The following is a 27,466-nucleotide window of genomic DNA, read 5'->3' as shown; positions in this document are numbered from 1 at the left end:
AAAATGTTATTCCTCTTAGATGGTTTCCTTCGATTATGTTCCCTTTGACTATGATTTTTTTTATTCTGTACTTAGATTGGGTACTTTCTGTGATTTTCTTTCAGAGTAGTCATTCTTGTCTTTGTTTTCCCTTCTATAATTTAACCGAGCCCTGTGACTGCTTTGTTGGAATGATGCCTGCTATGTTTACCATTGATAATGTTTCTACCATTTCAGGTTCAAGTTCATGCCATGTTTTTCGAGTTTACCTGTATAATGCCCATATTTTTTTCTTTTGCAATAACCTTCTGCCTCCACTGAATTTATTTGGGTTTGTCTCCACTAGAATTCTGTTACGTTGACCTTTTTGTTTTTTTGTTGTACCTGTGTCAGTGTTTGAGTCAATGTGTCTGTGATTACCATAGTTGTCAAGGTGGCAAGGCGACCAAAGACGATGGAGGGGTGCCTAGCGCTTAGGTGACAAGGTGCCTGCCTAGGCGTTGCCTTGGCGACCAAGGCACCCGAGTGTTATATTTTATTTCCCCTGTTTTATACTTTATATCATCAAAAATCAACATTAAGCCATATCAAGTCATCAAAAATCAACATAGAACTAGAAGATAGCAAAATTGAATAAGCACGCTATTGGAAGTTTGAAACAATCAAAATAGACATTTGGTTTATATTGTTCTTAGAATTGGTCATTGTCCTGGTATACCTAGTCTCACATTTTGTTTATACTGTTCTTACAATATATGTTCTTGTCTATTAGTAATTACATTGCTCTTGATTTAGAGAAATGTTCTTGGTCCTAAGAAGTTTGACTGGTCAAATGATTTTATTTTTACATGAGACTTCAGTCGCCTAGACCCAATAAAATCCGCATAGACGCCTGGGCGATGCTTGACAACTATGGTGATTACTTTGACTACAATTAAAACCTCTTTGCTATCAATTTATGGTCTGTGAAAGGTGATTTCAAAGGATATGCTTGTATCTTTCCCCTCGCTGTACTTGAATTGAAAGCTGATGTACATGACATTTTACCCAGTGTCTCTATGTTTGTGTTTGAATCTACAAGGTAGTTTTACAATCATATGTTGTAAGAAAGATAAATGGAACATAATTGGGAAGTATCTCTATATGCACACTATCACACACATACATGAAAACATATGCATGCTGAAGATCTATATTGTTTGATTAGCCAAAAATGTTATTATGACACGTTCAAGGTTCTAAATCTCGGTTTTGAGGCCGGTTTCGACCAGCCAGGAAATCGAGATTTCCCAAGTTTCGATCGAAACCAGGTCAAAACCTGGTACTTTTTCCCAGCCAACTCGATAGCACGGTTTTGAGGGCCAAACAGTTGTTTTTCTCCCCGGTTTTTTCGGGCAGTCTATTTTTGACATTTAATCATAATCCATTAAGTAGATTTACAAAAAAAAAAAAAACTCAAAATGTGCTTGTGGTTTTTACTCAAGTTTGCTAGTGTACGTTGAATGATATTGTACAAACACAAATGCAACTTATAGATAAACTACTAGAAATATTAATAATCCATTTTAACAATCAAAATATACTTTTGAATTGTTAAATAAGGGTAAATGATGGATGATACAACATTTACCACTCAATTCCACGAGGAGTTTCTTGGTGGGTCCAATCCACGAGTTGTGTACCATTGAAAATGTCGTAGCCATTCCTCATAATGAAACACATGTATCCCATGAGATGTTTTGGGCCCAATTGTTTAGATAATCCATTACTGCTCCTCTATAAGCCCCATCATTAACTTGTTCGAGATATCCCAATCTAGGGAAGGGCTCACCTAGATTGTAAGAAGGTGGAGCTGGCACACATGGTTGGGCCGGATACCTGAAAATGCTGTCGACAAAAATAACCCAGTACCTAACCCATCCCCATATCCAAATGAAGCAAAAGATGCATCACGATCACCTCAATATCCAAATGAAGCAGAAGATGCACTATGGCCACCACCATTTCCAAATGAACCGCTGCTCTTGAAGGATGGTACACCATCATATCCATAATACGGTCCATACTCAATATGTGATGCTGATTCGACTCTCTCGAAGCTACTAACACCGTGATGCATTGGACTGGGACTCCAATCAAATAGAAAGACGAAACAGAAAATCAATGCAAGAAGGGCGAGGCATCCAATGTGGACAGTGAATAAAAACCCCCTATCTCGGCTGCCTTCGTCACCCTTACCTTCTTATTAAAAGCTTGCTAAAGGTGTGTTAAAGGCAACGGAAATGCCCTTCTCGTCGATCTGTGAGTGGAAGCTTAGCCAGCCCGTCCACCTGTGGACTGAGAACGGCTAACTTGACTCTTTACTGAACTGCTTGTGGACAAGAAGAAGGCGCGAAAGCACTAAGGGAAAGGCTTTTCCATTAAGGATGGCACACGCCAATGCCCAGATCCTCTACTATCCTCTAAACTCATGGTAATGTGAGACTAGATTACGTAGTCCCAAAATAACGCACAAGTAAAACATAGCAACAGATGACAGACTAAGAAGGTTTAGGAATTCAAACCAAACCAGTCTGTAGAATGACTCCAAACTCAGATTGAGTGGAAATGGTGGTGAAGAGAATCTACACTCCAAATTTCAGCCAATTCTGATGGTTAGGGGCTGAGATATGAAGAGAACTCAAAAACAGATGGTTAGGGTATAACTTGCAAACCAGCACTGTGTTTGGGCTCCAAGGAGGGTTGAGTGTAGGCCTTGAAGGGATGAAACTTTGTTGCAAGTTTGGTTCAGTTCTGATGGACAGAAGTGGAGATATGAGTTGGGAATTAAAATAGAAGGTTGCTGCTGTAGAACAATCCAGCCAATAGAAGGGCCTGCAACAGGGATCGAGTGGAGTGTCTGGTGGTGTGATTCAGCTAATGTAGTCCTAGATAGGTAGAAGACCTAATAGGAGCCAGACAAAACAGGACCTGTTGAACTGCCCGTTCGATGGGGGCAGAATTGAAAATTTAGGGTTTGGATTAGGTCAATGAAAGTGTATCTTATATGGTGAAGCTAGCATAGTTGTCAGACGCCTCGATCGACTTTGGCGCCTTGGTCGCCTTGTACGCCTAGTTGGTGTCGCCTTGCACTTTGGCCCTCTCCACCGCCTTGGGTCGCCTAACCGCCGTGACAACTATGGAAGCTAGGCAGGTGTAAGGGAGTCTAATGAAATAGGTTTTATAAGTTTTGGATGGTTAGAAGTAGGCTATATGTGTTTGGGCAGCAACTAGGGTTAAGATTTTGAAAGGTGGAAGATGATGGAATCTAGGGTTTATAATAATAGGAAAACAGGTGGTTGAATGGGCTTAATATTTAGGTTGTGTGTGGGGTGGATGGAGGGGAATATATGCTGAAAGTTACAACTAAATCAGATGGTTAGATCTGGAGTTATGGAGGTTTCCTAGTAAAGATAGGAGAGAGGGGTAAAAGTGTAATTTCATACAATGGGCTGGGTGGATGGTTCTGAAACTTGGATCAAGTCTTTGTTAGGATTAGAGGAAGATTGGATCAAAATTTTAGCAGGTTCTAATGGTTAGATTTGGCTGGGCAGAATTCTCGCGAAAATCACCTTGCATGTGACCTTCTAGAAGGGAAGAAGAATAGTTGCAGGTTTTAGGGTTCTAATGGATCTATGGTATTAACGGCGGCAAGGTACTAAAACTCGGGTCTCGGTACCAACTCGACTCTTGGAAAAATTGAGACGAGTCGAGATCTCGGCGAGTTGGTTTTTTTTTTTTTTTTTCCAACTCGAAGCCTCAATTTTAGGTCAACCCGAGATCTGAGATCTCGCCGAGATATTGCACTTTTGAGACTCGTAGGCAGTCTCGTCTCGGCTTTTCCAAAAACCGAGAAACTCGGCGAGATCTCGAACTATGAACGGCGGATGACGAAGGTAGTAAGGATTGAATATTAACAATGGGGATCGATGGGGGTGGGTTTAGAGGATTAGGAGAAGAAGGTTGATTGCAGAAATCTGTAAAATACTTACTTGTTGAGCAGATCTTCAATGGCAGCAGCTTGAAGATGAAAAGAGAGCCTCCTGATCTTAACATATGCAAGGAGTCGATAGGAGATCCACCAATCCCTTCACCTTGACCTCCTGATCTGAACAGATGCAAGGAGTCAACTAGAGATCCACCAGTTCCTTCACCTTGGTATTACTCACAAGGCACACTCAATCGAGCAAGGTAGTAGCAGCTATGGCAGCAAGCAAAAGCTAATTTTATTAATCAAATTCGTGTTCAATACTTGGTCCCCTTACAACCTTATATAAAAGACTCAAAATTAGACTCCTACACTAAAAAAGAGAAGCCTAACCCTTTTTCTTAACCTACTAGGTAACTTAAACTGACTAGGAAACTGAAATAGACTCAAAATAGAGTCCTAATCCAGCCCAGCTAAACAACTAAAAGAAAAACTAATAAAATCACTTAAATTGAACCACTGTTTCAAAAAGCTTTGGACCGGTTCAATTTAAAACATGAAAATAAACCAAGTTTAGGGTTAATCCCGTATGCAACTCATGTACCCCAACTTTAGGCCCATAAAAGTGGCCTAGTATATAGAAAACCCATGGGATCAAAGGCCCAACATGTATATAATCAAACCCTAGACTTATTCTTAATAAAAGAAGCCCAGATTGGTGATAAATCTGCATCATCAGCTCTCCAAATCTCAACAGATTCTGATGGGGGAGGGGGTTGTGAAGATAGAAGTGCCTGCAACAGGGATCAGGTGGAGTGTCTGGTGGTGTGATTCAGCTCTCGAAATCGCAACAGATTCTGATTGGGGGGGGGGTTGTGAAGATATGGGACTCAGAAGTTGCAGCAAAACATCAAGTTGTAGGAGGAGCAGCAACAACAGCCTTCAATCGATTGGTAGCAGCCTTTGGAATCAACTGAGGATGGATTCTGATCTTCAGGTTGAGTTCTTAATGAATTGTTGCAGTCACAAACAGAAGTGGCAGGGCAGGGAGAGAAGACAAAAAGGATAAGAAGAGAAGAGGGATAATGGGATTTGGCTCTCATAGCCAGGCTCCTAACAGCCTTTCATGCCACACTCATGGAAGAGAATCTTTCTTTGCTTCAAAGCAATATTCATTCAACTAATAAAATCATGTGGAGGCTCCTAAAAGCCTTTACAATATATAGTGTCATACTTGCTTCTGAAGTTACAGAGAAAATAGAAACTTAACTTGCTATGGCGTGAAAATAGAAACTAAATATTACATAAGAATAGAAACTAAATATGCTGCAGCTGGCTTTTGCTTCATGTGGACCCCACTTGATATTCTTCTAGTCATTGTCTAAGTCATGTGGTCTCGACCAAGGACTCGGCAAGCATTTGCAGTAAAAAATTGTCAATTAAAATTGACATTAATACCCCCACGATCTGGGTTTGGGAGACCCAGCAACTCCCAACCCTATTGGGCTGGCCCAACACAAGGTTGGTTGGTCATATGGCCCATTGGCCCATTGTGTTGGTTCACCAATTGATTAAGTGAATCAGCCCTTTTCTTGTGTGTGTCTTTTATGTATTTCTTGCCAAACTGCTTGCCTTCTACATCACATGGGTTCCATTGTGCCAGACAAGCTTGATATATCCCATCACAACTGCCTCCTCAAAAGGTGTAAACCGCTTATGAGGACCTCGAGTGTATCCTCTCCTTGTTGGTGCACCATGTTGCTCATTTTGCATGGCATGAGTGAACTGAGTCTCCCCTGTGAATCTCTGTGGCTCTGAATTTGACTCTGGCTTCTGAATCATCTGGTCCTCGCATAAGGCTACTAATCTATCACCATCATCATACCCACCACTACCACCACCATCACGGCTCTAAGTTGGGGAAGGTGTGTGAGCAGCGTTCGAGGAACAGGACCACTCCTCATCCTCATCAGCTCCACTACTACTAGGGTGGGCCTCAAATGAATGTGGGGTCTCTAAATGAACTCTATCCTCTGTTGCCATATACTCTGATTACTCTCCACATCAACACCCATTTGAGAAGCAATCACATTGTTGGGGTGACCCTTGGCCTCATCTAACATAGGCTCACCTCGATCCCTGACACACTCATAAAGGGGATTCTCCTCATCTTCATCAAACTAGAAGATTTCGGCCAACTTGATTGGGCTTGTATCGTTCTCTATGCCAAGCCGTATGTGCTCCTCCCTTAATCTCATATTATAATGCACATAAACCAAGTCCTCAAGCCACTTAGCACCCAATCGGTCTCGCCTCTTAGAGTGTGAGGTTGAACGTACACTAGTTGTGCTTGCACCCAGTGGTGGAACATGTCTAGGAAAGCACTTTTTACTGCTATCTATGAAACGTGAAGGACCCATGTGTCCCCGTGGGCAAGGTTGAATGGTGTTGAAGGTGTCTCGTACATAGGCAAACCTGAGACGATGATTTTTTAATTGGCCCGCAAATGAAGATCATGAAGACTCCTTCATGTGGGTAGATACCCAACAACCTAATGAGTATATTGATCAACGAGTCCATGATAATGGTCTCAAGAATGACATTCATAATCAACCACTTCGGGGCAATTGGCTGAAGTATCTCGTCTTTGATGTTATAACATTTATGTTAAATATGGCAACAGATTAAATCAATTGTTGTTTACATTTTATTTAAAATCTAAACAATTGTGTAATAACTGTTGCCTTAACTTTTGGAAGAATTTGAAAGTTGTGGACGAACTTCAAAAACAATTTAAGTAGTTTATAATGGTTTTGTACATTTTATGGACTTGGAAAGGAGTTCATCTTGCTTATGTGGCATAGAGATATGCTTTAAAAAACATGTCAGGAAAATATGGTGTAGGTAGCATTTTAAGTAATTTTTTTTTTGTAAACAGCAGAAATGATTCTGTTAAGTGCATTCCATATAGGTTCCTGTTTTTTTTCTTCTAGTTTTACCATACAGCATTTAAGGACACAAAATCGCTCAACAAACACAAAATTGTTTCTGGGTCAGAATCAATATTTAGAACAAAAATGTTGCCATACACACCCTAAGTATCTCATCAAAACTGTTCAGGTGACAGCTCGATGTCTCTTGGATGAAGTCTCTGCGCAATAGCAAACTGTCTTGGGCTTATCTCCCACACAATGGCCACTATGGGGCCCACAAGAATCTAGAAAATATCTCCCAAAAATTCTGGTTCAATTGGAGGGGTGGGGGGATGAACCTCGACATGTTCTTGCTAATTCCTCTCAACTACCATCGATTTACATCATCTGGGCGGTTCTGGATTGGAAGGGCTTCAATATTATTTGGTCTTCTCTTATGTGGCAGATATGGAAAACTCGGAACAAAGCTATCTACAATCAACTTGATCATTTTGTGGTGGATGGGCATATTGCTTCTCAGCGTGTTATATCTACTCTTCCTAGGCCTTCAGATCCTCTGGCCACCTGTCTACCTCATATGATTCCTGTACTTTTCTTGTCACTATCGATGGTGCTCGGTCCTCTAAGACCTCTTTTGGTGATCGAGGCATTGTTATTTGCACCTTGGCCAAGGTCTTCTTGGCTGGGAAGTGTGTGTTTTGTTGACTCTTCTCTCCTGGTGCAAGATGCTCTTTTGCTCTCTCGAAGTTTAGCTCTTCCCCACCTTATTATTTTCGTTGAATTTGCTTCGGTTGTCTCTACTACTTCCTCCATCATTGAAGATATTTGAACCTTGGTTCCTTCTTTTTCCTCTGTTAAATTTCATGTAATTCTTAGGCTCATTTGCTCGCCTTTGGTGTTGTTAAGTTGTGTCTCTTTTGTGTAGTGGCTTTTTTCCCTCTCCCTGTTCTTTTATCTTTTGTAAACTCTTCTAGTCATAGGAAGTTTTTCTCGGCTTCTTTTAGTTGAGTGACTTATCTTGTTTGACAATAAAAAATGGCCATAACTCATCAAGGATAATAGGGTTTAATTCCCATATTTATCTGAATGACTTCTTTTTCCTTCTTGTAGCCCACTTTTATGATTGAATTTTGACCCCTTTGCAAAAATGAATTAAAATTAAAATTTATCAACCATGGTTGTTAGTTGAGAACAACGAGCCACCCACCACCGACCTTCCCTCTTTCTAGCTCTCTATCTCTCATTGCATCATAGTTCGAGAACTCGCGAGATCTCGCCGAGTTTCTCGGTTTTTGGAAAAGCCAAGACGAGACTGCCTACGAGTCTCAAAAGTGCAATATCTCGGCGAGATCTCGGATCTCGGTTGGATCTCGGTTTTGACCCATTATTTTAACCCACCTACTACTTAAATACCTTATCTGATTGGACAAAACTCGACATATCTCGGCGAGATCTCGGTGAGATCTCGGATCTCGGGTTCACCCAAAGTTGAGGCTTCGAGTTGAAAAAAAAAAAAAAAAAACCAACTCGGCGAGATCTTGATCTCGACTTGTCTCGGTTTTTCCAAGAGTCGAGTTGGTACCGAGACCCGAGTTTTAGTACCTTGCATCACATTTGAGTGAGTGCTGGTTACTCTCTCTAGACTATCTCTGCCTCGAAGTCTCGTTTATACTTTTTCTCTTATTACTAGAAACAGTTAAGGTTCTCTATGTTTTTTTTTGTTGGCTTGGCAGGGAAATTCCAGTTTAGAACTGCCTATTTCCTCTGTTTCATTTATTGGTTATTGTGTACCTTGAACAGAGCGCTAACAATATGGTATTCTTCTTGTGAATTTTTAGGGTTTGTGAATTCTGAAAGCAATGGACATTGATGCTTCAACATTGGTAGGAGCAGTGCCAATGCAAATGGACGCTGAGGAATCGACAAACAAAAATGTACCCACTTCCAACTTTACACTATATTCCCCTTTCTCTTGAAATTTTGTCTTCTGTATTTGTATCGTGCCAATATGAACTTGCTTACGTGTTTTTTGCGGTCTCTTTCTTATTTGAAGTCAAAGGGCAAAGAGAAAGAGGATCTCACAGATTCAATGGAGAAACTGAACATTGAAAAATCTTCACCTCAGTTCAAGCGGAAACCAGTAATCATCATAGTGGTTGGAATGGCAGGTACCTAATCAACAGCTCTCTTTTTGGGTTTCTTCTGAATGGGCTACAAAGATTGGTTTTTTTTGTTCCTGCAATTTATGAAAGTTAATATATTGTTCTTGTTTACCTCAGGAAGTGGAAAAACGACATTCCTTCATCGATTGGTTTGCCATACCCAAGCTTCAAACATCCGCGGTTATGTCATTAACCTTGACCCAGCTGTTATGACCCTTCCTTTTGGTGCCAACATTGATATAAGAGATACTGTTCGATACAAGGAAGTCATGAAGCAGTTCAATCTGGGTCCTAATGGGGGAATACTGACATCACTTAATTTGTTTTCTACGAAGTTTGATGAGGTTTTCACTTGGGTTTAGTTTCTCCTTGGTCTTGTTCTTATTTTACTAGTTCAGGATGGTTGCACCACATATGCTGTCCAAATTCTAGAGTGCCTCTACCATAAATGTGGCTTTACTGGCTTCCACTTCAGAGCTTGGGATCCATTGAATATGGGGCCCAGACTTGGAATCTCCTGAGCCACTCAATAGGTTCATATGAATGGACAGTGGGAAGTTTTTGAATTTTATGTTTCAGTGGTTGGTAACTTGGTGGTATACATTGGATGAGTAAAAAAATTGGCATGATAGTAATAAATGTTGGATCCAACACCTATGCATGTGTGGGTGTTGGTGGGCTGTGTGATGAGCTTAGGTTTTTGATTTTCAGTCCAAAATTTATTCTCATATTTTATCCATATTTTGAATCTTTTTGATGCGTGTGGGAATTTCAGATCATATCAGTCATTGAGAGGAGAGCAGACCAGCTTGATTATGTTCTTGTGGACACTCCAGGGCAGATTGAGATATTTACATGGTCAGCTTCAGGAGCAATAATTACTGAAGCATTTGCTTCAACTTTCCCTACAGTAATTACATATGTGGTTGATACACCTCGTTCAGCAAGCCCTGTTACTTTCATGAGCAATATGCTCTATGCATGTAGCATTCTCTATAAGACACGGTTGCCTCTAGTTTTGGCTTTCAACAAGACTGACGTGGCTCAACATCAGTTTGCTTTGGAGGTATATTTACTTGTGCATGGTGATTACTTGTGCTTGTCAATGTTTTCAGTGTTGGTTAATTATATATAGGCCAGTGGGCTACTGATTGTGGTAATGACATGCAATTATGCTTCTTTGGTCTAAATTTTTGTTTGTCTTGTCATTTTTTATTTATGTTTACTTTCATCCCTTCATGTTTTTATTGACGACCAAGGTTGGCAAAGCTGTGAGTGGGTCAATGGCTTGATGATCTACTAGTTAAAAACAGATAATATATATTTTCTTTTATTATTAATTTTTTGGTTTCACATGTTGACAACAACAGAAACTATGAATGTGCAATACAAGATATGATACTAGAAATTGAAGGCTACCACCAACAAAGGAACTGGACTATTAGTGTGCTGAAGTGTTTTGGTGGCTGAAGGTTGAAATCCACCTGAAAAAGATAAAAGATTCTAATATGATAATGAAAATCTAGAGCTACAAATGCTAAACTCCTACGAGTTATTGGCGGGTCATGCCTAGGCATCCAACTTGCTGGTAGTTGCTGACTTAATGCATGGGCAGTAGGTCCATGCCTCAAAATGCCAAGGTGATACTTTTCTAACACCGTTGGACACATAAGCACTCGTCTTGAAACCAAAAGTTGAAATCAAGGTGTTGAACCTAGTGGGTAGTTATTGTAGCTTGAATTTTTAGCAAATTATGACGGAAATTGTAGCATGTGTAACTTAATTCTCATGCTGTAAAACATATTCTCTTGCATTTATGTCTTAATGAATGCATTTGTATATTATTATTCTTTTTTGTTGCTACCAGATTCTACCATTATACCTTTGAAGAACCTAAAGAATACCCATCCTGATCTTCATTCTTAAAATAATTTGGCCCATGGCATTTCGTTCAGTGATATATTTTGTTGGATACTTTGAGATTGATCTCTAGTTTTATGTCTGTTGTTGGATCGTTAAGAAAGCTAATAATTTGTAGATTCTTTGGGAGGAGAATTTTTTGAATGGGTAGAGAGAAGTTTATGCGTCTTTAGGCTGAGTAAACCTCCCATGAGGTTGTTGGAAGTCTTCTTCCCTCTGGACTCTTGATTATGGTTGACATGGTGGCCTTGACTCGGATTGTTGCACACAACTTCTTTAGTTGGTATCACCTAATGGGAATTAGGCTCTATGGGAGGTTGGATCTCAGAGGCCTCTTTCGTATTGTTATTGAGACATCACATTTTCCTTTTTGCCTTGTGCCTCTTACAAGATTGTGTTTTTGGTTTCTTATGCAGTGCTGAAATCTCTTTTCATCTTTTCCTCGGTTATGTTTGTTAAATGTTTGTTACAACCAAAAGTATTTTACGGGATTATCTTAAAGTGGAACAAAAGGGCTGATAAGTTATTATGTAAAGATTTTAAGGTTTTTCCTGGGGAGAGCTTAACCACACAATCTTGCAACATTGATTAATGCTCATAGATATGTTTAAAATGTTGAATCAGAGGAAATGTGAGATTACTTGCCCTAAGATGGTGGAACTTAAAAGGAGAAACTTGAAGACATTTACTCATAAATTAGTTACACAGTGAAGGTGGGACTTCAATGAAGACACTAATATGATGCAGAATGAGATGGCTACTTATATTAAGAATGTTGCTAAAGAATTTCTAGGCGAATCTGAAAGAAGCAATGTTCATCTAGGGAAGTGATGTAAATTGGCTGTCTAAAACCAGCCACAAGTGTAGGGATTCTTCCCTACACCAGCAGTTGTGTAGGTGTTGGGATTCCCCTACACCAGCACTAAATCGTGGGATTAGGTTTTGAGTTTATTTAATTTTTATTTAGTCTTTTATTTGAGTTTTTTTTGGAGTTGTAATCCTAATTGGGATTTAGCTTTGAATCCTAGTTGGGAATCCCAGTTTTAGTTCGAGTCCGAGTCCTAGTTCTATTTTGAGCCCTAGTTTAACTCTGTTTTTTCTATCTAGCCATGATGCTATAAATATGTAAGAGCTCTTGAGAGCCCCCACAAATTAAATACATAAGTGTTGTTTAATGCAATTTTAAATGGAAGTGTGGGACTCCCATCATCATACTCGATCCCCTCACTCTCCTATTCTTCTCTCTCTGCCGCTGGTTCTTCAAGGTGATCCTCTGCAACTTCAAGAGGTTTCTTATATCAGATTTGGTGATTGTTTTCAACTACTCAAGAGGGCTATTCGATCCATGTTGGTGAAGTATCAAGTCACAGATCTGTTTGGAATCTGATTTCTCCCATTGAAGAATCGAATTATTTGATCTCCAAGCTTCTTCTACTGCAACTTCTGAATTCTATTTCAAGTTATTAATTCTGGGTTTGGAGCACAGCCTGCAAGCATTATCTTCTCTTCTCAATCCTGATCTGATATTCAATTGGTGACTGGTTTGTCTGAAACCCTAAGTTTCTATTTTCATTCTTTTATTTTCGAATTCTGTGATTTCACCCTAACTCTACATCAGACCATCAAAATCCACCCAAACTTGGACCGAATCTCCCTCACATCTGGTGGGAAACTCGATCTTGGTTGTAGCCCCAACAGACAACTCTAAACTCTAGATACCACCATTATTCTCTTTTCAGAAACCCAAAAACCTAACCCTAAATTGCTGCAATTCAATTCCAGCGTACTTTTCTCTCATTAAAACTTAATATAACCTTCACTTAGAGACTCCCATACATTAATTTAGACTAACCCTACCATCAAACCCTAGGTTCCATATAACCCTAACACTAATTTTACCAAAAACCCCAATTTTTATCTACTCGATTTACCAGTTCATATAAGATCCTGGATATTGGCTCCTAGTTGGATTATCTACCAATCTAGTACTACATCAGGAAGCTTGGACTATGTTTGGAAGCCAAGAAAAGAAAAAATATAATAAGACAAAAGTCATGATGACACTGATTGATTTATGTATATCTCTCCTCAAATTTATATTTTTTTTGAATTTTCTCTTTTCTTTTCTTGGCTTCCAAACATAGCCTTAGTGGTGGGATGATGAAGTTCTAGCAGCTATTAAGGCTAAGTGATGCAGGGAAGGAGCTAAAAGATGTATTTCCACAGGAAGAAAAGAGGGCAACAAGCCCCACTGGTCTAGCTCTCGGCTAGCTACTTAAGTTTTAATTAGTGTCCTAGTTAAACTATGTTCTTTTAATTAGTCTAGAGTTTAACTTTCCTATTCAGAACAGGAATTGACTTTATGTTCTTCTATTTAAAACTTTGTAGAGCCAAGGCTCCCCACGTTGAATTGAATTAAAGATTGAGTTTACTTTGCAATTGATGCATATAAGTCACCTAAAGGGCTTATTTTATTGGAAATAAGCCTTGGGTTGTGTTATGTTGGTGTTGGGCCTTTGATCCCATGGTTTTTCTTTGTAATGAGCCACTTTAATCAGCCTAAAATATGGGTAGAAAGTAGGAAAACGAGATTTACTTCATTAGTTTAGTTAGTGTCCTGTTTTGAATAATTGCTGTACCTCATAACTCATAAGTCACATTAATTTGCTGGCCGACAGTATCTTGATCCTTAACCAAAGAATTGTAAATATTCGGTCTTTCCTTTTAGTGTTTGAGTCTGTTTTTTGAGTCTTCTATATAAGTTTGTACGAGGCTACAGCCTTGTACATGAATTTGATTAATGAGATTGAAAAAAAAAAACATAGCTTTGTGCTTCGCTTTGTGAAAGACTATGGTGAGATGCCATTGATGAGAGACCAAAATACGGTGAGAGGCTGTGGGTGAGAGACGTGAGTCTGAGAGAGACTACCCTATGTTCTTCCCTTCTTTTTCTTGTTTTTTATTTTATTGTTCTGAAATTTCCTGTAAATTTGAGACCGATCAAATTATTTACTGTCGCTGGACCTGAAGTTTGCGATCCTCTTGTGGACTGGTTATCACTTGTGACTGGTCTACATTAGCTACAGAGGGAATCAGCTTGGCGTGAAGTCATTGGACAGACGGTATCTGATCTGGTTGGGTGGGAATCTGAGTTCTATTTTATTGGTTTCACACACTGTTTTTGTGATTCAGGTACTGGTTTTTTATCAATCGATTACTACCTATGACTTCAGTTCTCATCTCTGATTTTGTTTGATTTTTAATCTCTGATCTAGTTCTTATTATTAGTGATTAGCCCCTGCTGTTATGAACCTCCTTCAGCCTTGATTTCAGAACTAGCGGTTCCCCTGTTTTTTGTTAATATTGTAGTTTTAACTTATCAGTAACTGCAGGCTGATCTACTGATCAGTTTCAGCCCATCTTTTGGGGTTGGTAAGGTTGCCTAAGAGGAGAACTTGACCCAAGTTTTGGGTTAGTCTTATTTTGCTGCTACTTAAAAATATCCTATGTCTGAATTTTCTCTATTTCAGATCTGGTATTTCTAGAATTATTTTGAATCCAACCATCTGATTGATTTCAAACTTTGGGATTAGTGTTAGTTTGCTGAAAGGGAAACTCAATCCAAGTTTCAGCTTGTTTTGTTGGTCTGATTGGATTTATTTTGAGTTTGCTTATTTCCTTGGTCTCAGATTCAGAAGTCATTGTTATTCAAATTACTTTTAATCTAACTGTTAATTCAGTCCCATCTTTTGAAGGGATCCTATTCTCTATATTTGTGACTGATTCCTGGAATTTGACTCTCATATTAGAGGGTTGGGTAAAGTTAATTGTTGGGTTAGCTTGGGATCTTGACCAGGAGGTTATTCTCTCAACCCTCCCCACCAAAATCTAGTTTTAAAAATTGGCAAAGCAAGACTGAAACTATATAAATTTGATATATATATATATATATATATATATATATATATATATATATATAAAATGATGATGATCTGAAAAGACTAAGAAATATGATGATCTCTATAACAATTAGGCACAAAGGAGAGGGAAAGATAAATCTATAAATTAGGTAAACTGAAGGAAAGAAAGGGTATAAATTTCAACCATATGAGATGCATTATAGTGAAAATGATAATTTATTAACAAGTGGTGAGGAGATTAAACAGAGATGGAAAACTATTTCTACAACTTGGATAAAACAATACAAGTAATAGCGTTTTAGAAGGTTATAATAACTATCAAGAACCCTCAAATCTTAAATATATACTGAAAAGTAGGGTGTCTAAAGTAAGGGAAGCTTTAAAGAAGATGAAAATAGGTAAAGCAGTAGGTCCAGATGCTATTCCAATAGAGGTGTGGAAAATATTGCTTGGTTAACTAAGTTGTTTAATAAAATTATTAGCACAAGAAAAATATCAGATGAATGGAGGAGAAGCATTGTGGTTCCGATTTATAAAAATAAAGATGATATTCAAAAGCTGTAACAACTATAGAGGAATAAAACTTACTGGGCTGTTTTATGAATTATGGAGAGTAATTAAACCCCACCTGGGATAAGTAACTAATATTTTGGATAACCAATTTGGTTTTTTGCTAGGAATATTAATCACGGAAACTATTATTTGTTTAGGAGACTAATGGAAAGATTTAGAAAATGTAAGAAGGATCTCCAGCTGTAACAACTATAGAGGAATAAAACTTATGAGCTGTTTTATGAATTATGGGAGAGTAATTAAAACCCACTTGGGATAAGTTACTAATATTTTGGATAGCCAATTTGTTTTTTTGCTAGGAATATTAATCACTGAAGCTATTATTTGCTTGGGAGACTAATGGAAAGATTTAAAAAATGTAAGGATCTCCATTTGGTTCTTATTGACCTTGAAAAAGCGTTTGATAGTCCTTAAAGATTTGATTTGGCTAGTGATAGAGAAGAAAAGTATTCCGAGTAAATATATGGATGTAGTTAAAGATATGTATAATGGTGTAGTGACTAGTGTAAGAACTGAGGTGGGGTAGGGTAGTGAATTCGCAATCAAATTTGAATTCCATCAAGTATCAGCTCTAAGACTCTATTTGTTTGCTAATCACAGATGAGTTGACTAGAGACATTCAAGGTCAGATCCCTTGGTGTATTTGCTTTTGTTGATGATATTTTTTATGTGGATGAAACAAAAAACATAGATAAATGTGATATTGGAATTATGGAGATCAACCTTGGAATCAAAAGGTTTTAAGGTAAGTAGAACAAAACAGAGTATATGATGTGCAACTTTAGTAATAATAGAACTGAAAATGGGGTGGTGAAATTTGAGGAAAGACCAGATAGCTCAAAGTCAAAATTTTAGTCACTTAGGTTGAGCCGAAATAAAGGAGGAGAAATAGAGGATGATTCTGCACAAAGAATTATAATAGGGTTGAAGTAGAGAGGTGCACTCGGAGTGTTGTATGATCGACCTGTTCCTTTAAAACTCAATGGAAAATTTTATAGGACAGTTATATGACTAGCAATGATGTATGGAGTTAAATGTTGGGCAGTAAAGAAACATGTAAACAAACTTAGTGTAGCTGATATGAGGATTTTGAGAGATAAAATAAGGAATGAACAGATTAGAGCTAATGTAGAAGTAGCTCCGAAACATGATAAGTTGTGAGAAAGTCATTTGAGTTGGCATGGACATGTACAACGAAGGCCGTTGAATACTCCAGTACGGAAGGGTGATTTGATTCAGATTGAAGAAGCTAAAAGAGCTAGGGGTGGGCCTAAAATGACTCTAGGAGAAGACATGCATAGCCTAGGACTAGTAGCAAGTATGGCTTTGAATAGAGCTGATTGGAGTAAAAGGATCCATGTAGCCGACCCCATTTAGTTGGGATAAGGCTGACTGCTGAGTTGAGTTGAGTTTAGTTGTCTTAAGTGGAACAAAAATGTATTAATGATAAAACATAAATTATTGGACAAAGTTTTCCTCCACCCATAGAGGATGGTTCACCCACCATCCTAGGGTTCACAAACCCCACCTAGGGGTTTAGTATGTTCCAAAATACACTCCTGATACCCATTCCCGCCCTCTCCCACCGTGGTTGGAGGGAAACTCAGTCCTAAATTATTTTTACTGAAATGTAACACAAAATTTGGAAAACAGCTTTTGACTTTTTAGATTTTCTTCCCCCATTCCCCCCAAAGAAAAGTAATGGAATCTTGGTCAATAATACATTTGCCATCCACAAATGACAGTACCCCTACCTTGTGGTTGATTTCTTCTCCAAAGTCATCTATGTTCTCTTGTGGTGTACAAAAATAAAAATCCAAATAAAACTTGTAACTACAATTGATTTTCCAGGAAAGACTTTTATGTTGGAAGTTGAAACAGAACATTTTTTTTGTGATGTAAAGTTGATAAATGGAATGCCATATCTTTTGACTTGTGCTGATTAGCGAGTAAAAACTACATTTCCAATGATAAATTCTAAATACTTTTCTCAAGGGGTTACATTCTACTAATGTCAGAAGGAACTGAATTCTTTGATATGTATTGTGGGTTTAGACCGAAACTAAAAGAGGAGTGATTTGATTCAGATTGAAGGAACTAAAATTGAACAAGGAATCCAAAAAAAGGAAGAATAGAATGAATCAATGAAATCAAATCTTGGTTGATCTTCGCTGGGAACTTGAGTAAGGAGTAGTTCTTTTGGGGGTTTCTAGAACAAAAGAGGAAAGACATGCATAGCTTAGGACTCGTATCATATAAGTCTACGAGATTGGAGAGCAAGGATCCATGTAGCCGACCACATTTAGTTGGGTGAAACTTTGCTTGTTCCCTTGCAATAAGAAAGTGATACGTTATTGTCATTCCTAGTTTCAAGTCCATAGTACAAAAACTCGTTTCGTCTCGGTCGAGATTTTGAGAATTTTGAGTATCTCGATCGAGTCAAAACGAAATGCAACATCAAATTGAATAAATACTATATTTTGGAAATCTTGGTAATTTTGGTCATCTCGTTTCGAAAATTTCGGAAATTTCAGTCATTTTAGCATTTTACACCCACTAATGACCAAGCAAAACTCATAGAAAAAATACAATTTTTCGACGAAATTTCGATCAGACCGAAACACCAAAACGAAATGAGATTTTAAATCTTGGTTTCAACATTGAAGTTGTGCATGGGTGGACTATGGTTCCTTTCGTAGAAGTGCATTTTTGTGCAATACTATTTTCTTATGATGTTTCTATAGTGGGATCTGAATTGAAATTTTGATATTTTTGAGAGCAGTGGATGGAAGATTTTGAGGTGTTTCATGCTGCCTTGGAATCTGACAATTCATACACATCAACTCTGACAAGAAGTCTTTCACTTGTCCTTGATGAGTTCTACAAGAATCTCCGGTCTGTTGGAGTGTCTGCTGTTTCTGGTGCTGGAATGGAGGCTTTCTTTAATGCTATTGAAGCTAGTGCTAATGAGTATATGGATACGTACAAGTATAACCGTATTTCAAGGATTCTTTCTTCTTTTCTTCATCACTTTGATTTGATCAGGAAGATGAACATGACTGACATTATATTTTTGCTTCACTTGTAATTGTTTTTAATGCTTAGGGTTGATCTTGATAAGAGACGGGCAGAGAAGCAACGGTTGGAGGAGGAACGCCAGCGAGAGAACATGGATAAGCTGAGGAAGGACATGGAGAAATCCCGTGGAGAAACTGTGGTGTTGAGCACTGGCTTAAAGGACAAGGCCGTGATGGAGGAAGATGAAGAGGACGAGGCAGAAGATGAAGATGATTATGTGAGGTCTACGGAGGAGGAGGAGGATGATGATGATGGCAGAATAGATGAGGATGAGGATGAAGATGAAGAAGTTTCTAGGTTTTCCTTTTAATTGTCAGACTTCTTGGACATAGTTTCTATATACCAGTTTTTGTGCAAAATGAATGCTGAGCAGTGACTTGGCTGAGTTAGAATTCTTTTTGTTTTTTGTTGGTTAAAGCTGAGTTAGAATTTACTGCATTCATAGTTTGTAATTAAGGTAATTTTGTGAATATCAGTTTTGTTTTGGAGAACATGCCATGTTTCTGATTAATTGATACTAGGGCATTATGCTTTTGAGCAAGCATGGTTTCGATATTTGGAACAGAATGCAGTTTCCATGTGTACACTTTGTTTTGTCCGCTAGCAAAGCTTTAATTTAGAATACCTGAGTCTTTCTTTTCTATGTACACGTTATATAAAGGACCCATCTTTTAGGCTTTGCTTTTCGCCAACTCTTCTATTTTAATTTTCAGCTTCACCCTTGATACCTGATCTCTCTCTCTCTCTATAAGAATGTAACCTCGAGGGCCGGTTGGAGGACCCTGTCCAAGAAGCTTGAAGCAATCACACACAAAAGCCCGGAAAGGATCTTTATCACCTCCAGTTGGCTGCCCGGCCCAGTTCCCCAGTTCCTCTAACAAAGAGGGGCTGAAATGACCTCTCTACCCATGCCCAAACACTCTGCACGGGTGGGGTTCACCATCCCCCTATTAGAGGAACTGGGGAACTGGGCCGGTCAGCAAACTGGAGGTGATAATTTTCCCAAAAGCCCTGCTTTTTTGTTCCACTCTGGAGTCATTAAGGAGAGAATTTCCTCTGTTCTAGCTTTGTTTCTTTTTTTATTTATTTATGATTTATTCAATTATTGGGGGTCAATGGCTTCTTATTCTGTTGAAATTTGCAGGCATCACCTGAGTTGTCAATGGAGGAATAGTGTAGTGCTAATCTCGAACCAGTGAAGTGGTGGGAGATCTGCTTGCGACAGGCAGGATCACAGATGGAGGGACAGAATCAAAATTGAGAGTATTGTTTCAAATGTCCTGAAGATATGAAGTAGTCTTAAAAATAGCAAGTCACCAAAAAGAGGGACCAAATTTAATAACTAAGTGAAAATAGCAAGAACCAAGAAATAGAAAGTCAAACTCAACTTAGAACAATGATTAGAATTAGAAACTATGGCCTTGCATGACAACATTTCTGTTTTTTTTTTTTTTTTTTTTTTTTTTTTGGGTATAATAAACAGAACAGAAATCCATTTGTTATCGCTGATGCATTTTTTTTGTTCCCGTAAATGGAATGATCTTATTATAAAAACACTTGTTGAGAAATAGAGAAATAGAAGTTATAATTTGTAACTTCTCTATTTCATAAATAAAAGGGAGAAATAAGGGGGAGGGGGTGTGGGGGTCGGGGTGGAGGTGGAGGAAGTTGCTCTTTAGTGAGGACATGGTTAACGTAATGGGCAAAGCAATAATTTCATGTTCAAAATAAAACACCACCTCCAAAGCAACTTCAACAACCATTGCCACCTCCACCACCACTTCCTCCACTGCCACAACCTCCACTACCGCAACCATTGCCACCGCTAAATTTTTGGCATTCAATGGCGTTTTTTAAAATTTATACAAGTTTTAGAAACAGAAATTACTGCACCTAACAAATGCGTTTTTGTTTCTTTTCTGCCCCAGAAATAGAATTTACTAAACGTTACTAAACACATTTTTTTGTCAAGAAATGTGGCCAGTAACATAAATACAAAAAGCTATATCTGGAATAGAAACATGACCGATAAATAGAAGTGTTATTATGCAGGGCTTAAGTGGACAAAAATAACAAGGGAAGAAATTAGAAGTTTGCAGAAATGGAAATCAAAGTAGAAGAACTGCTGTAACAGAATTTAGAAATAGAAAGTGAACTGCCAATAGACTTGAGGTTGATGGTTTGAGTTTACTGCTATTCCAACACTACAAATCTGGCTTGAAAACTGAGAAGAAACTAGCAATGGTGAGTTAACAGGATAGCCACTTAAGAATGCGGGAGACGCGGGAGGGGGAAGGGAGACCTGGCTTTCCTCCAGCCTTGGCGGGAGCTGGAGGATCCAGCCTAGCCAAAAACAGGGTGTTTGGGTTATTTCACAGGTGGCCCCGGCTGGAGGAGAGCCAAATTGAGGGGAGGGGGGGGGGGTGCAGAAACTGAAATTGTTGTGCCCAGAAAAGGTGTGAAATAAATATCTAACCTTGTTGGTTGATTGGAGAAAAAGAGAAGGAAAGAGGGATAATCAACTTGGCATCTCACTTGACATTTCACCTAGCTACTTTGGCATCTCATAGCAAAGGAACTCAGAATCTCATAGAATTAATAAGCAAAAGCAATTTTTGAATATCAAAATTGTAGGGGAGTTGTGTAGCCCCTTCTCTTTATTTATGACTTTTAAGAAAAGTAACACAAAAAGTAAGGACTCCCTTGTGTGTGCTAAGGAGTTCTTTACCTAAGTAACTTTTTAAATCAAAACTCTCAAGAAACTTAAGAAATTAGAAAAACTATCATCTAATCCCATATAAGCTTCAAAGCCCTAATATTTGGGGTTATAGAATTGGCCCTTTTGTTGTTCTACAATATGTTCTCTACTTAAACTTTCCCTTTGTAATTAACTTCCTTTGTTATCTATCCCAAAACAAGGAAAAACTGAAAATTACTTCCAACGGATTCTGTCCATGTTTGGTTTGATTAATGAACTAGACTTGGCAGATCTACTCCTTGTCCACGGATGTAAAAGAAGAATCAGCAGTACAAAGTGGGTTTAATACCAGTCATGTAATGCACTTCAACCTGGTGTACACATTTCTAATACACAAAATGATTGAGTTTTCTTACCAAAAAAAAAAAATGATTGAGTTTATTGCTAAAGATATTTCATTCAAGTAAGCAAAGTTAACATTAAGGGTAAAAATTATGCACAACGCCAGTTCAAAAATGAAATTGCACACCCCCTCACATGCTATGCATGTGAAACGAACAACCATGACAAGCTAGAAATGTGACGGTTTCTAGCTGAAAACGCTAACGATTTCTAGCGCTAGCTCTATAATGGAGAGTTAGACTGAACACGAAACCAATCTAGATTCAAAAAAGAAAACAAAGAAAAAGTTCTCTGCATATCGGATTTGAACCGATGACTCACAATGATAATGATAAAAAAGAAATTCGGGAGATGATAAAGGATACATAGAATCTAAAGGGATTTCTATTCTATTCCTCCAAATTTTATAGAAGGAAAAAAAAAAAAAGATGTCTCGTTCATCTATTTCTTGTCTATGTATCCAGTTATTCTGTGAGTGGCCGGGTGATATCTCCTAATAAGGCTTAATGTTTCCCATGGACCTACTTATAACCGAAACTGCACCCCCCAACCCGTAACACTGTAGCATCACCTAGGAAATGTCCTAAATACCTCCTATTTGAAACATTTTTCCTAAATACCCTCTCCTTTGCCCAAAACTGTACACGGGTGTCCGAGGGATCCCTTCGATTGAGCTCCTCTCCAAGGGGCCCGCAGGCCTAGGGAGTATCCAGCAGTTGGGCGGTGCCACACACATCCTTAGTCATACACCGAAGTATGTCGAAATAGGCTAACCATTCGATGCCCCCTGGGAGTGGGCAATCCCTGAGCGTTGAACTCCTTGGAGAGGAGCCGGATCCGGATCCCTCTCCCATAAAATAATATGATAAAACAAAAGAATCTATTTGAAAATTTGAAGGCAGTTATTGAAAAAATCTGTGCAATTTGTCAAAGTGAAGAATGCATCAAGGTTAGGAGAAAAGAAAACAAAAGAAAAGTAAATAGAAGTCAAGAGACTCAAGTTTGTGCCAATGTCTCGTGTGTACCACTAATAAAGGTTGGTGGGGACCAATTAAAAACAGTTTTCGTGTGGAGAATCATATAATATATCGTACAAGTATTTTATTATTTAAAGATTAAGGTTTCCTTAATCCGTGGAGAAGAAAGAATTTCTTTTCCACCCAAGGATTTAGTTCATGGTATTGGATTGCGTATTGGTCAATAACCAAACTAATATCGATATGTATCAATTGTATTGTGTTAGATCAGATGATTTTGCCCCTAAGTTTTTGATACCTTATTTACTATTTTGCCCCCCGAAATTTTTAAACAGCAACCTATCAATATTCAATCAGGTATTGGTATTGACCATGGTCGACATCGATAGGGCCAATCCATATCAAATTTCTATAACCATGTTTCCACTGGTGATGTGACCCTATGATTGGAATCTTGTATCATCATTACACTCATTTTCAATTGCAATCCGACATTAATGATAGCCATGGCAATGATTTCTTCTTTCATCCTGGGTGAAGGAAAACTCAATCCACTATTTAATGTTTGTCATATAACAATTGCCAAATTTATTTCTAATTTTTTTTTTAAATTGAAAAAATAGTTTTAGACAAACATTTTTATGCATGGTCGTGAATGTGCACGACTTGTATTAAATATAATCAGATTGACAAAACTATTAATGCAAAATGACATAGAAGCCTCTACTCTTATTATTTGATGGAGGTGATTGAAGAATCTCTCATTCCTCATAGTTTTATCTTCTCTGTCTTTGAAGAAAAGGAATATCTGATTGCGAATAGCAATATGGTCAAATGGGAAAAGGAATATCTGGGCTGATGCCCATAAATATATAAAAATCAAGTCACTTGTGGTTCATATATTTTTATATTTAATAACCAGCCACGACATAGGCATATAACCATTCCTTAATAAACAAAAGGGCTTTTATGTAACATACTTTTTTTTTTTTCTCTCTCTTTTGCATTGACATGAATCAATTTTTTCAATGTTCAATCATAACCGTCAAATTATCGTGGGTGAATGAGTGAATCTACGGTGAAAAAACATTCCTTTTAAAGTTTTGTTTTGTTTTTTTGGAAAAAAGAAGGGAATATTGTCTCTGATATACATCTTCGAACAAAGATTGGATAAGCTTTTTTTATTGGTTTTGATTTCCATCAAATTCTCTTATTTCATTATTAGAAAATTATCTCCTCCAGTTCCTTGCCCGGCCCAGTTCACCAGTTCCTCTAATAGGGGGTGGTAGACCCTACTTGGGTAGAGTGTTCGGATAAGGGTAGGGTGGTCATTCCAGTCCCCCCTTGTTAGAGGAATTGGGGAATTGGACCGGGCAGAGAACTAGGGGAGATAAAGATCCTTCATTTATTGCTCAGTGTGCAAGATGCCAATATAAGCAAACAACGTGTCGATCCATCTGTTTGTTTTCTATCTCAACTCTTGGATTAATAAATGTGGCCCATTTATATGCTTCTTTGCAACTAAGCTACAATGGGGGCAAGTATTTAAGATTATTCACATTAAATAATAATAATAATAATAATAATAATAAGATCCTGCCAAATCCACCAAATTGTACCATATGGAAGATGTTATGGCCATTCCATGATTCCAACCATTAGATAGATAATGGATGGCCTTGATGCTCATATAACTAATTTCATGTAAATTTAATAATAGGATTTTTTTATTGACTCCTTGGCTCTCAAGGTGTCAAATAATTTGTAAACTTACTTTATCATTCGAAATTTGAGTCTCTTTTGAAAATAAACTTAAGCAGAAAGATTTTCTCAGCCACCCTATTTCTCTCATCTTTATATTAAATAACTTCATATTTACCAAAAAAAAATATTAAATAACTTCATTGTCCTCTACGAAGTTATTTAAGATAAAGACAAGAGAAATAGGGTGGCTCAGAAAATCTTTCTCCTCCCTCTAACCCCCCCAAGGGGGTAGCGAGGTTGGCTTGGGAGCTGGTCAACATCGACAGGTGACCTGTGTTCGAATCCTCCTACCTGCTTGGCGCTACTCGCATTGGATTTAATGTCTGACCATTAAATCCTTGAATGACCTGGTTCTGTCTCCGTGTTGCTGGCATGGACCTGGGGGAATAGTCAAGTCGAAGACTTGGAAACCTTCGCATTTTATTGGCGTGCTCTTCTATGTTGCTTGCTTAAAGAACCCTCTACGTAAGTTTAGTACAAAACAAAAATTTTTGACTTTTATCATCTCATAAGTCCATCAATAATTAATAATACTTTTCTTGCACGTAGAGGATATGGTTTAATAAAATCAAAAAATCAAAAAATAAAAATTGTTGCTATTCAAGAATAAAACAAAAGAATTGGTTTATTGGATTACACAATTAGAGTTGGCTTATTCCATGTGAGTGGCTCTAGAGGGCCTTGGACGGTACTTGTACAAGGAGACAATCCAGTCTCGAGAGCATGAGTCCTACACGTGCATCTTTGCGTTGTCTCTCCTGTTCCCTGTAAAATGATCTTCCTACCCCTCATGTATTGACCATTGAGTATTGCACAGACGTGGAAGCCACGTTCTCAAACAAAAAACACTTCACCAGAAACTTTGGCCATTTGTTTATGTTGGGCGAATAAAGAAGGAAAAACGTGTGAGCTACATCCATCCAAAACAATAAAACTACGCAATACAAAAGGACAAATATAGGTTTCCTCAGAAGCAATTTATTGATCACGTGCTCCGATATGCTGAGTCAGATTCTGAAACATGTAGTGGCTTTAAAGTCATTTTAAAATAAAATAATTAGATTAAAACAGCTCTATATTTTTTATTTTATTTTTTAAAACAGCTCTACTCTGTATAAAGAAAGTTATACTTAACCGTTAAAGAATCGTACAATCATCATAAATATCTAATTTTTTTTTTTATTTTTATAAAAAGTATCTGGCCTTTCGCTGACTAAATCCCGAAGATTTATATACAACCCTGCAACACACGCAAATCGGAATACACTAGGGCCCATGTTCACTAGGGAGTTTCCTCCTATCCGGTCTTTGGCTGACTAAATCCTCAAGACTCGTGTACAATCCCACAACACACGCAAATTGAGACACACTGGGGCCCATGTTCGCCAGGGAGTTTCCTCCCAGAAGGGTGGCCAGGGGGGAGGTGAAGAGAAAATTATTTCACTCCCAAATTCTTGATTCCAGGTGGGATTGATTTTTTTTTTTTTAATTTAATCATTTTTAAGTATAACATCGACATTTGGTAACATTATTCTGGAATCGAATAGATTGAGATTAAAACCAGCATTTGGTACAATGTGCTTCATTCTTTAATTCTATATTTTCCAATATTTACCAAATTGTCATTATCCATTTTGATTTTCTTAATAAATAAGAAAGAATCAAGAGACAAAATATTCCTTCTCATTCTTCCTCGAAAAAACAATTGGTTCTACGAAATCATTCTGAAGTAAAACATTACCTGAGCTCCATAGATTTTAAGTGACGAAGTTGGCTTCTTTGACAATGCAGTTGGCTAAACAAGCCATAATTGTCCGGAGGTGTAAAAATCGTTTTCTAGACATTAGCAATTCAACAACCTGAAAACCAACAATTAATTTTCAGTTCCAGTGTCTGAAATGGTGAGGTTCTGCTCCGCCCATGTGTACGACATTCATGTCTTACTAGTCATAACGATGTGGTTTTAGTTATACGATCTAATTTTGATTTGGTGCATATTTTGCAAGGGAGCAATCGAAACCACTCTAGATAAGAATTTGCCAAAATCATAAGAGCCGACAGGCGAACAAGTTGCTCAGAGGTGATACTCCGATTTCAATGAAGCGAACCAAGAACATTGACAACCCATGTTTCTCTTCTGTTGCGTGAAGATAGAATCAAAATACAAATTAGCCCTTATCTTCACACTATTAGACCCACATGCAACTTGATGCATCTCCTTCTTGCTTTGCTCTAGAATAAATTGTTTCGAAACAATGCAATTCTTTATTTTTTAGGGTATTTGGGGTCATCCTGATCTTTGAGAACATGACATCACACCGGTGATACTATAAATAGAATTTCAACTCCTAATCGATCCCATGGAAATGTGGAATCAGGGATCAAGAATATTATCAAATAGAGCTTTCCAAACCCAGGATTTGGCTCCTCTGCTGATCTAATGGTTAGTAGATGAGCTCAATTCACAATTAAAAAATATCGTTCAAAATGATTGGAGCGCATCTAGCAACCATTGGATCAACATGAAATTTGACGTGACAGCCTGAGAGTTGAGCACGGCATGATGACCGCTCAACCTCAGGCCACGGAGGATCCAAATCGCCGAAACCTTCGGTTAAGGGATTCTCCCTTCTTCCCTTGATCGTGGGCGAAGGAAAAAAACATAGTCCGCTCTTTATTATCCTTATTAAAACCCTCTCCAAAAAAACAAAAACAAAAACAAAAACTTCTAGGTTCGCCTCTAATAGCGTATTTACCAATTCATAAGGGAAATTAATTAAAAAAAGAAAAAAGTATCTCTCTCTCTCCTATGTGTCTTTTCTGCTGACGATCTTCTTGCGCAGAGCGGTTAAAAGCTCTGCAGCATAATTTTGATGCTTTTGATGCCCATTAAATTCCACTGTTTTGATCTCCTGAGTCCTGACAATTTTTTTTGCTGCTGGGATTCAAAACCGTTGAAAAGCAGCGCCTTTTATCTACCCCATCACCATATTCGTCTCCTTCCTTTTCAACAGATCGATCGATTGATGCATCTGTGACTTTTGAGAATTCGATTTCTGGTTATCCAGGGGGTCTTGCTTATCAACACAGATT

General features: G+C 38.1%; 1 protein-coding gene across 2 annotated transcripts; it reads left to right on the top strand.

The window, feature by feature from the left end:
• Window positions 1–8,707: 8,707 nt before the first annotated feature.
• LOC122648662 (GPN-loop GTPase QQT2) lies at window positions 8,708–18,921 on the top strand. Of its 2 annotated transcripts, none has more exons than XM_043841882.1 (6): window positions 8,708–8,813; window positions 8,933–9,047; window positions 9,159–9,385; window positions 9,817–10,107; window positions 18,237–18,439; window positions 18,557–18,921. In XM_043841882.1, the coding sequence occupies exons 1-6, from the start codon at window positions 8,739–8,741 to the stop codon at window positions 18,840–18,842; spliced, it is 1,197 nt and encodes a 398-aa protein (XP_043697817.1). In that variant the 5' UTR covers window positions 8,708–8,738; the 3' UTR covers window positions 18,843–18,921. The 2 variants fall into 2 exon arrangements, with proteins under 2 accessions (XP_043697817.1, XP_043697816.1); XM_043841881.1 differs by having other exon boundaries at window positions 18,237–18,442; window positions 18,560–18,921.
• The last annotated feature ends 8,545 nt before the right edge of the window (window positions 18,922–27,466 follow it).

Source organism: Telopea speciosissima, chromosome 1 (assembly GCF_018873765.1).
Source record: "Telopea speciosissima isolate NSW1024214 ecotype Mountain lineage chromosome 1, Tspe_v1, whole genome shotgun sequence".
Classification (NCBI taxonomy): Eukaryota; Viridiplantae; Streptophyta; class Magnoliopsida; order Proteales; family Proteaceae; genus Telopea; species Telopea speciosissima.
The sequence above is the reverse complement of the archived record's forward strand: the minus strand, read 5'-3'. Positions and strand labels throughout refer to the sequence as shown.

Coding starts and splice junctions, on each gene's coding strand:
- LOC122648662 (XM_043841882.1), top strand. CDS start 8,739: ATGGACATTGATGCTTCAACATTGGTAGGAGCAGTGCCAATGCAAATG. Junction 8,814..8,932: donor AGGAATCGACAAACAAAAAT/GTACCCACTTCC, acceptor TCTTATTTGAAG/TCAAAGGGCAAAGAGAAAGA. Junction 18,440..18,556: donor AATGAGTATATGGATACGTA/CAAGTATAACCG, acceptor GTTTTTAATGCT/TAGGGTTGATCTTGATAAGA.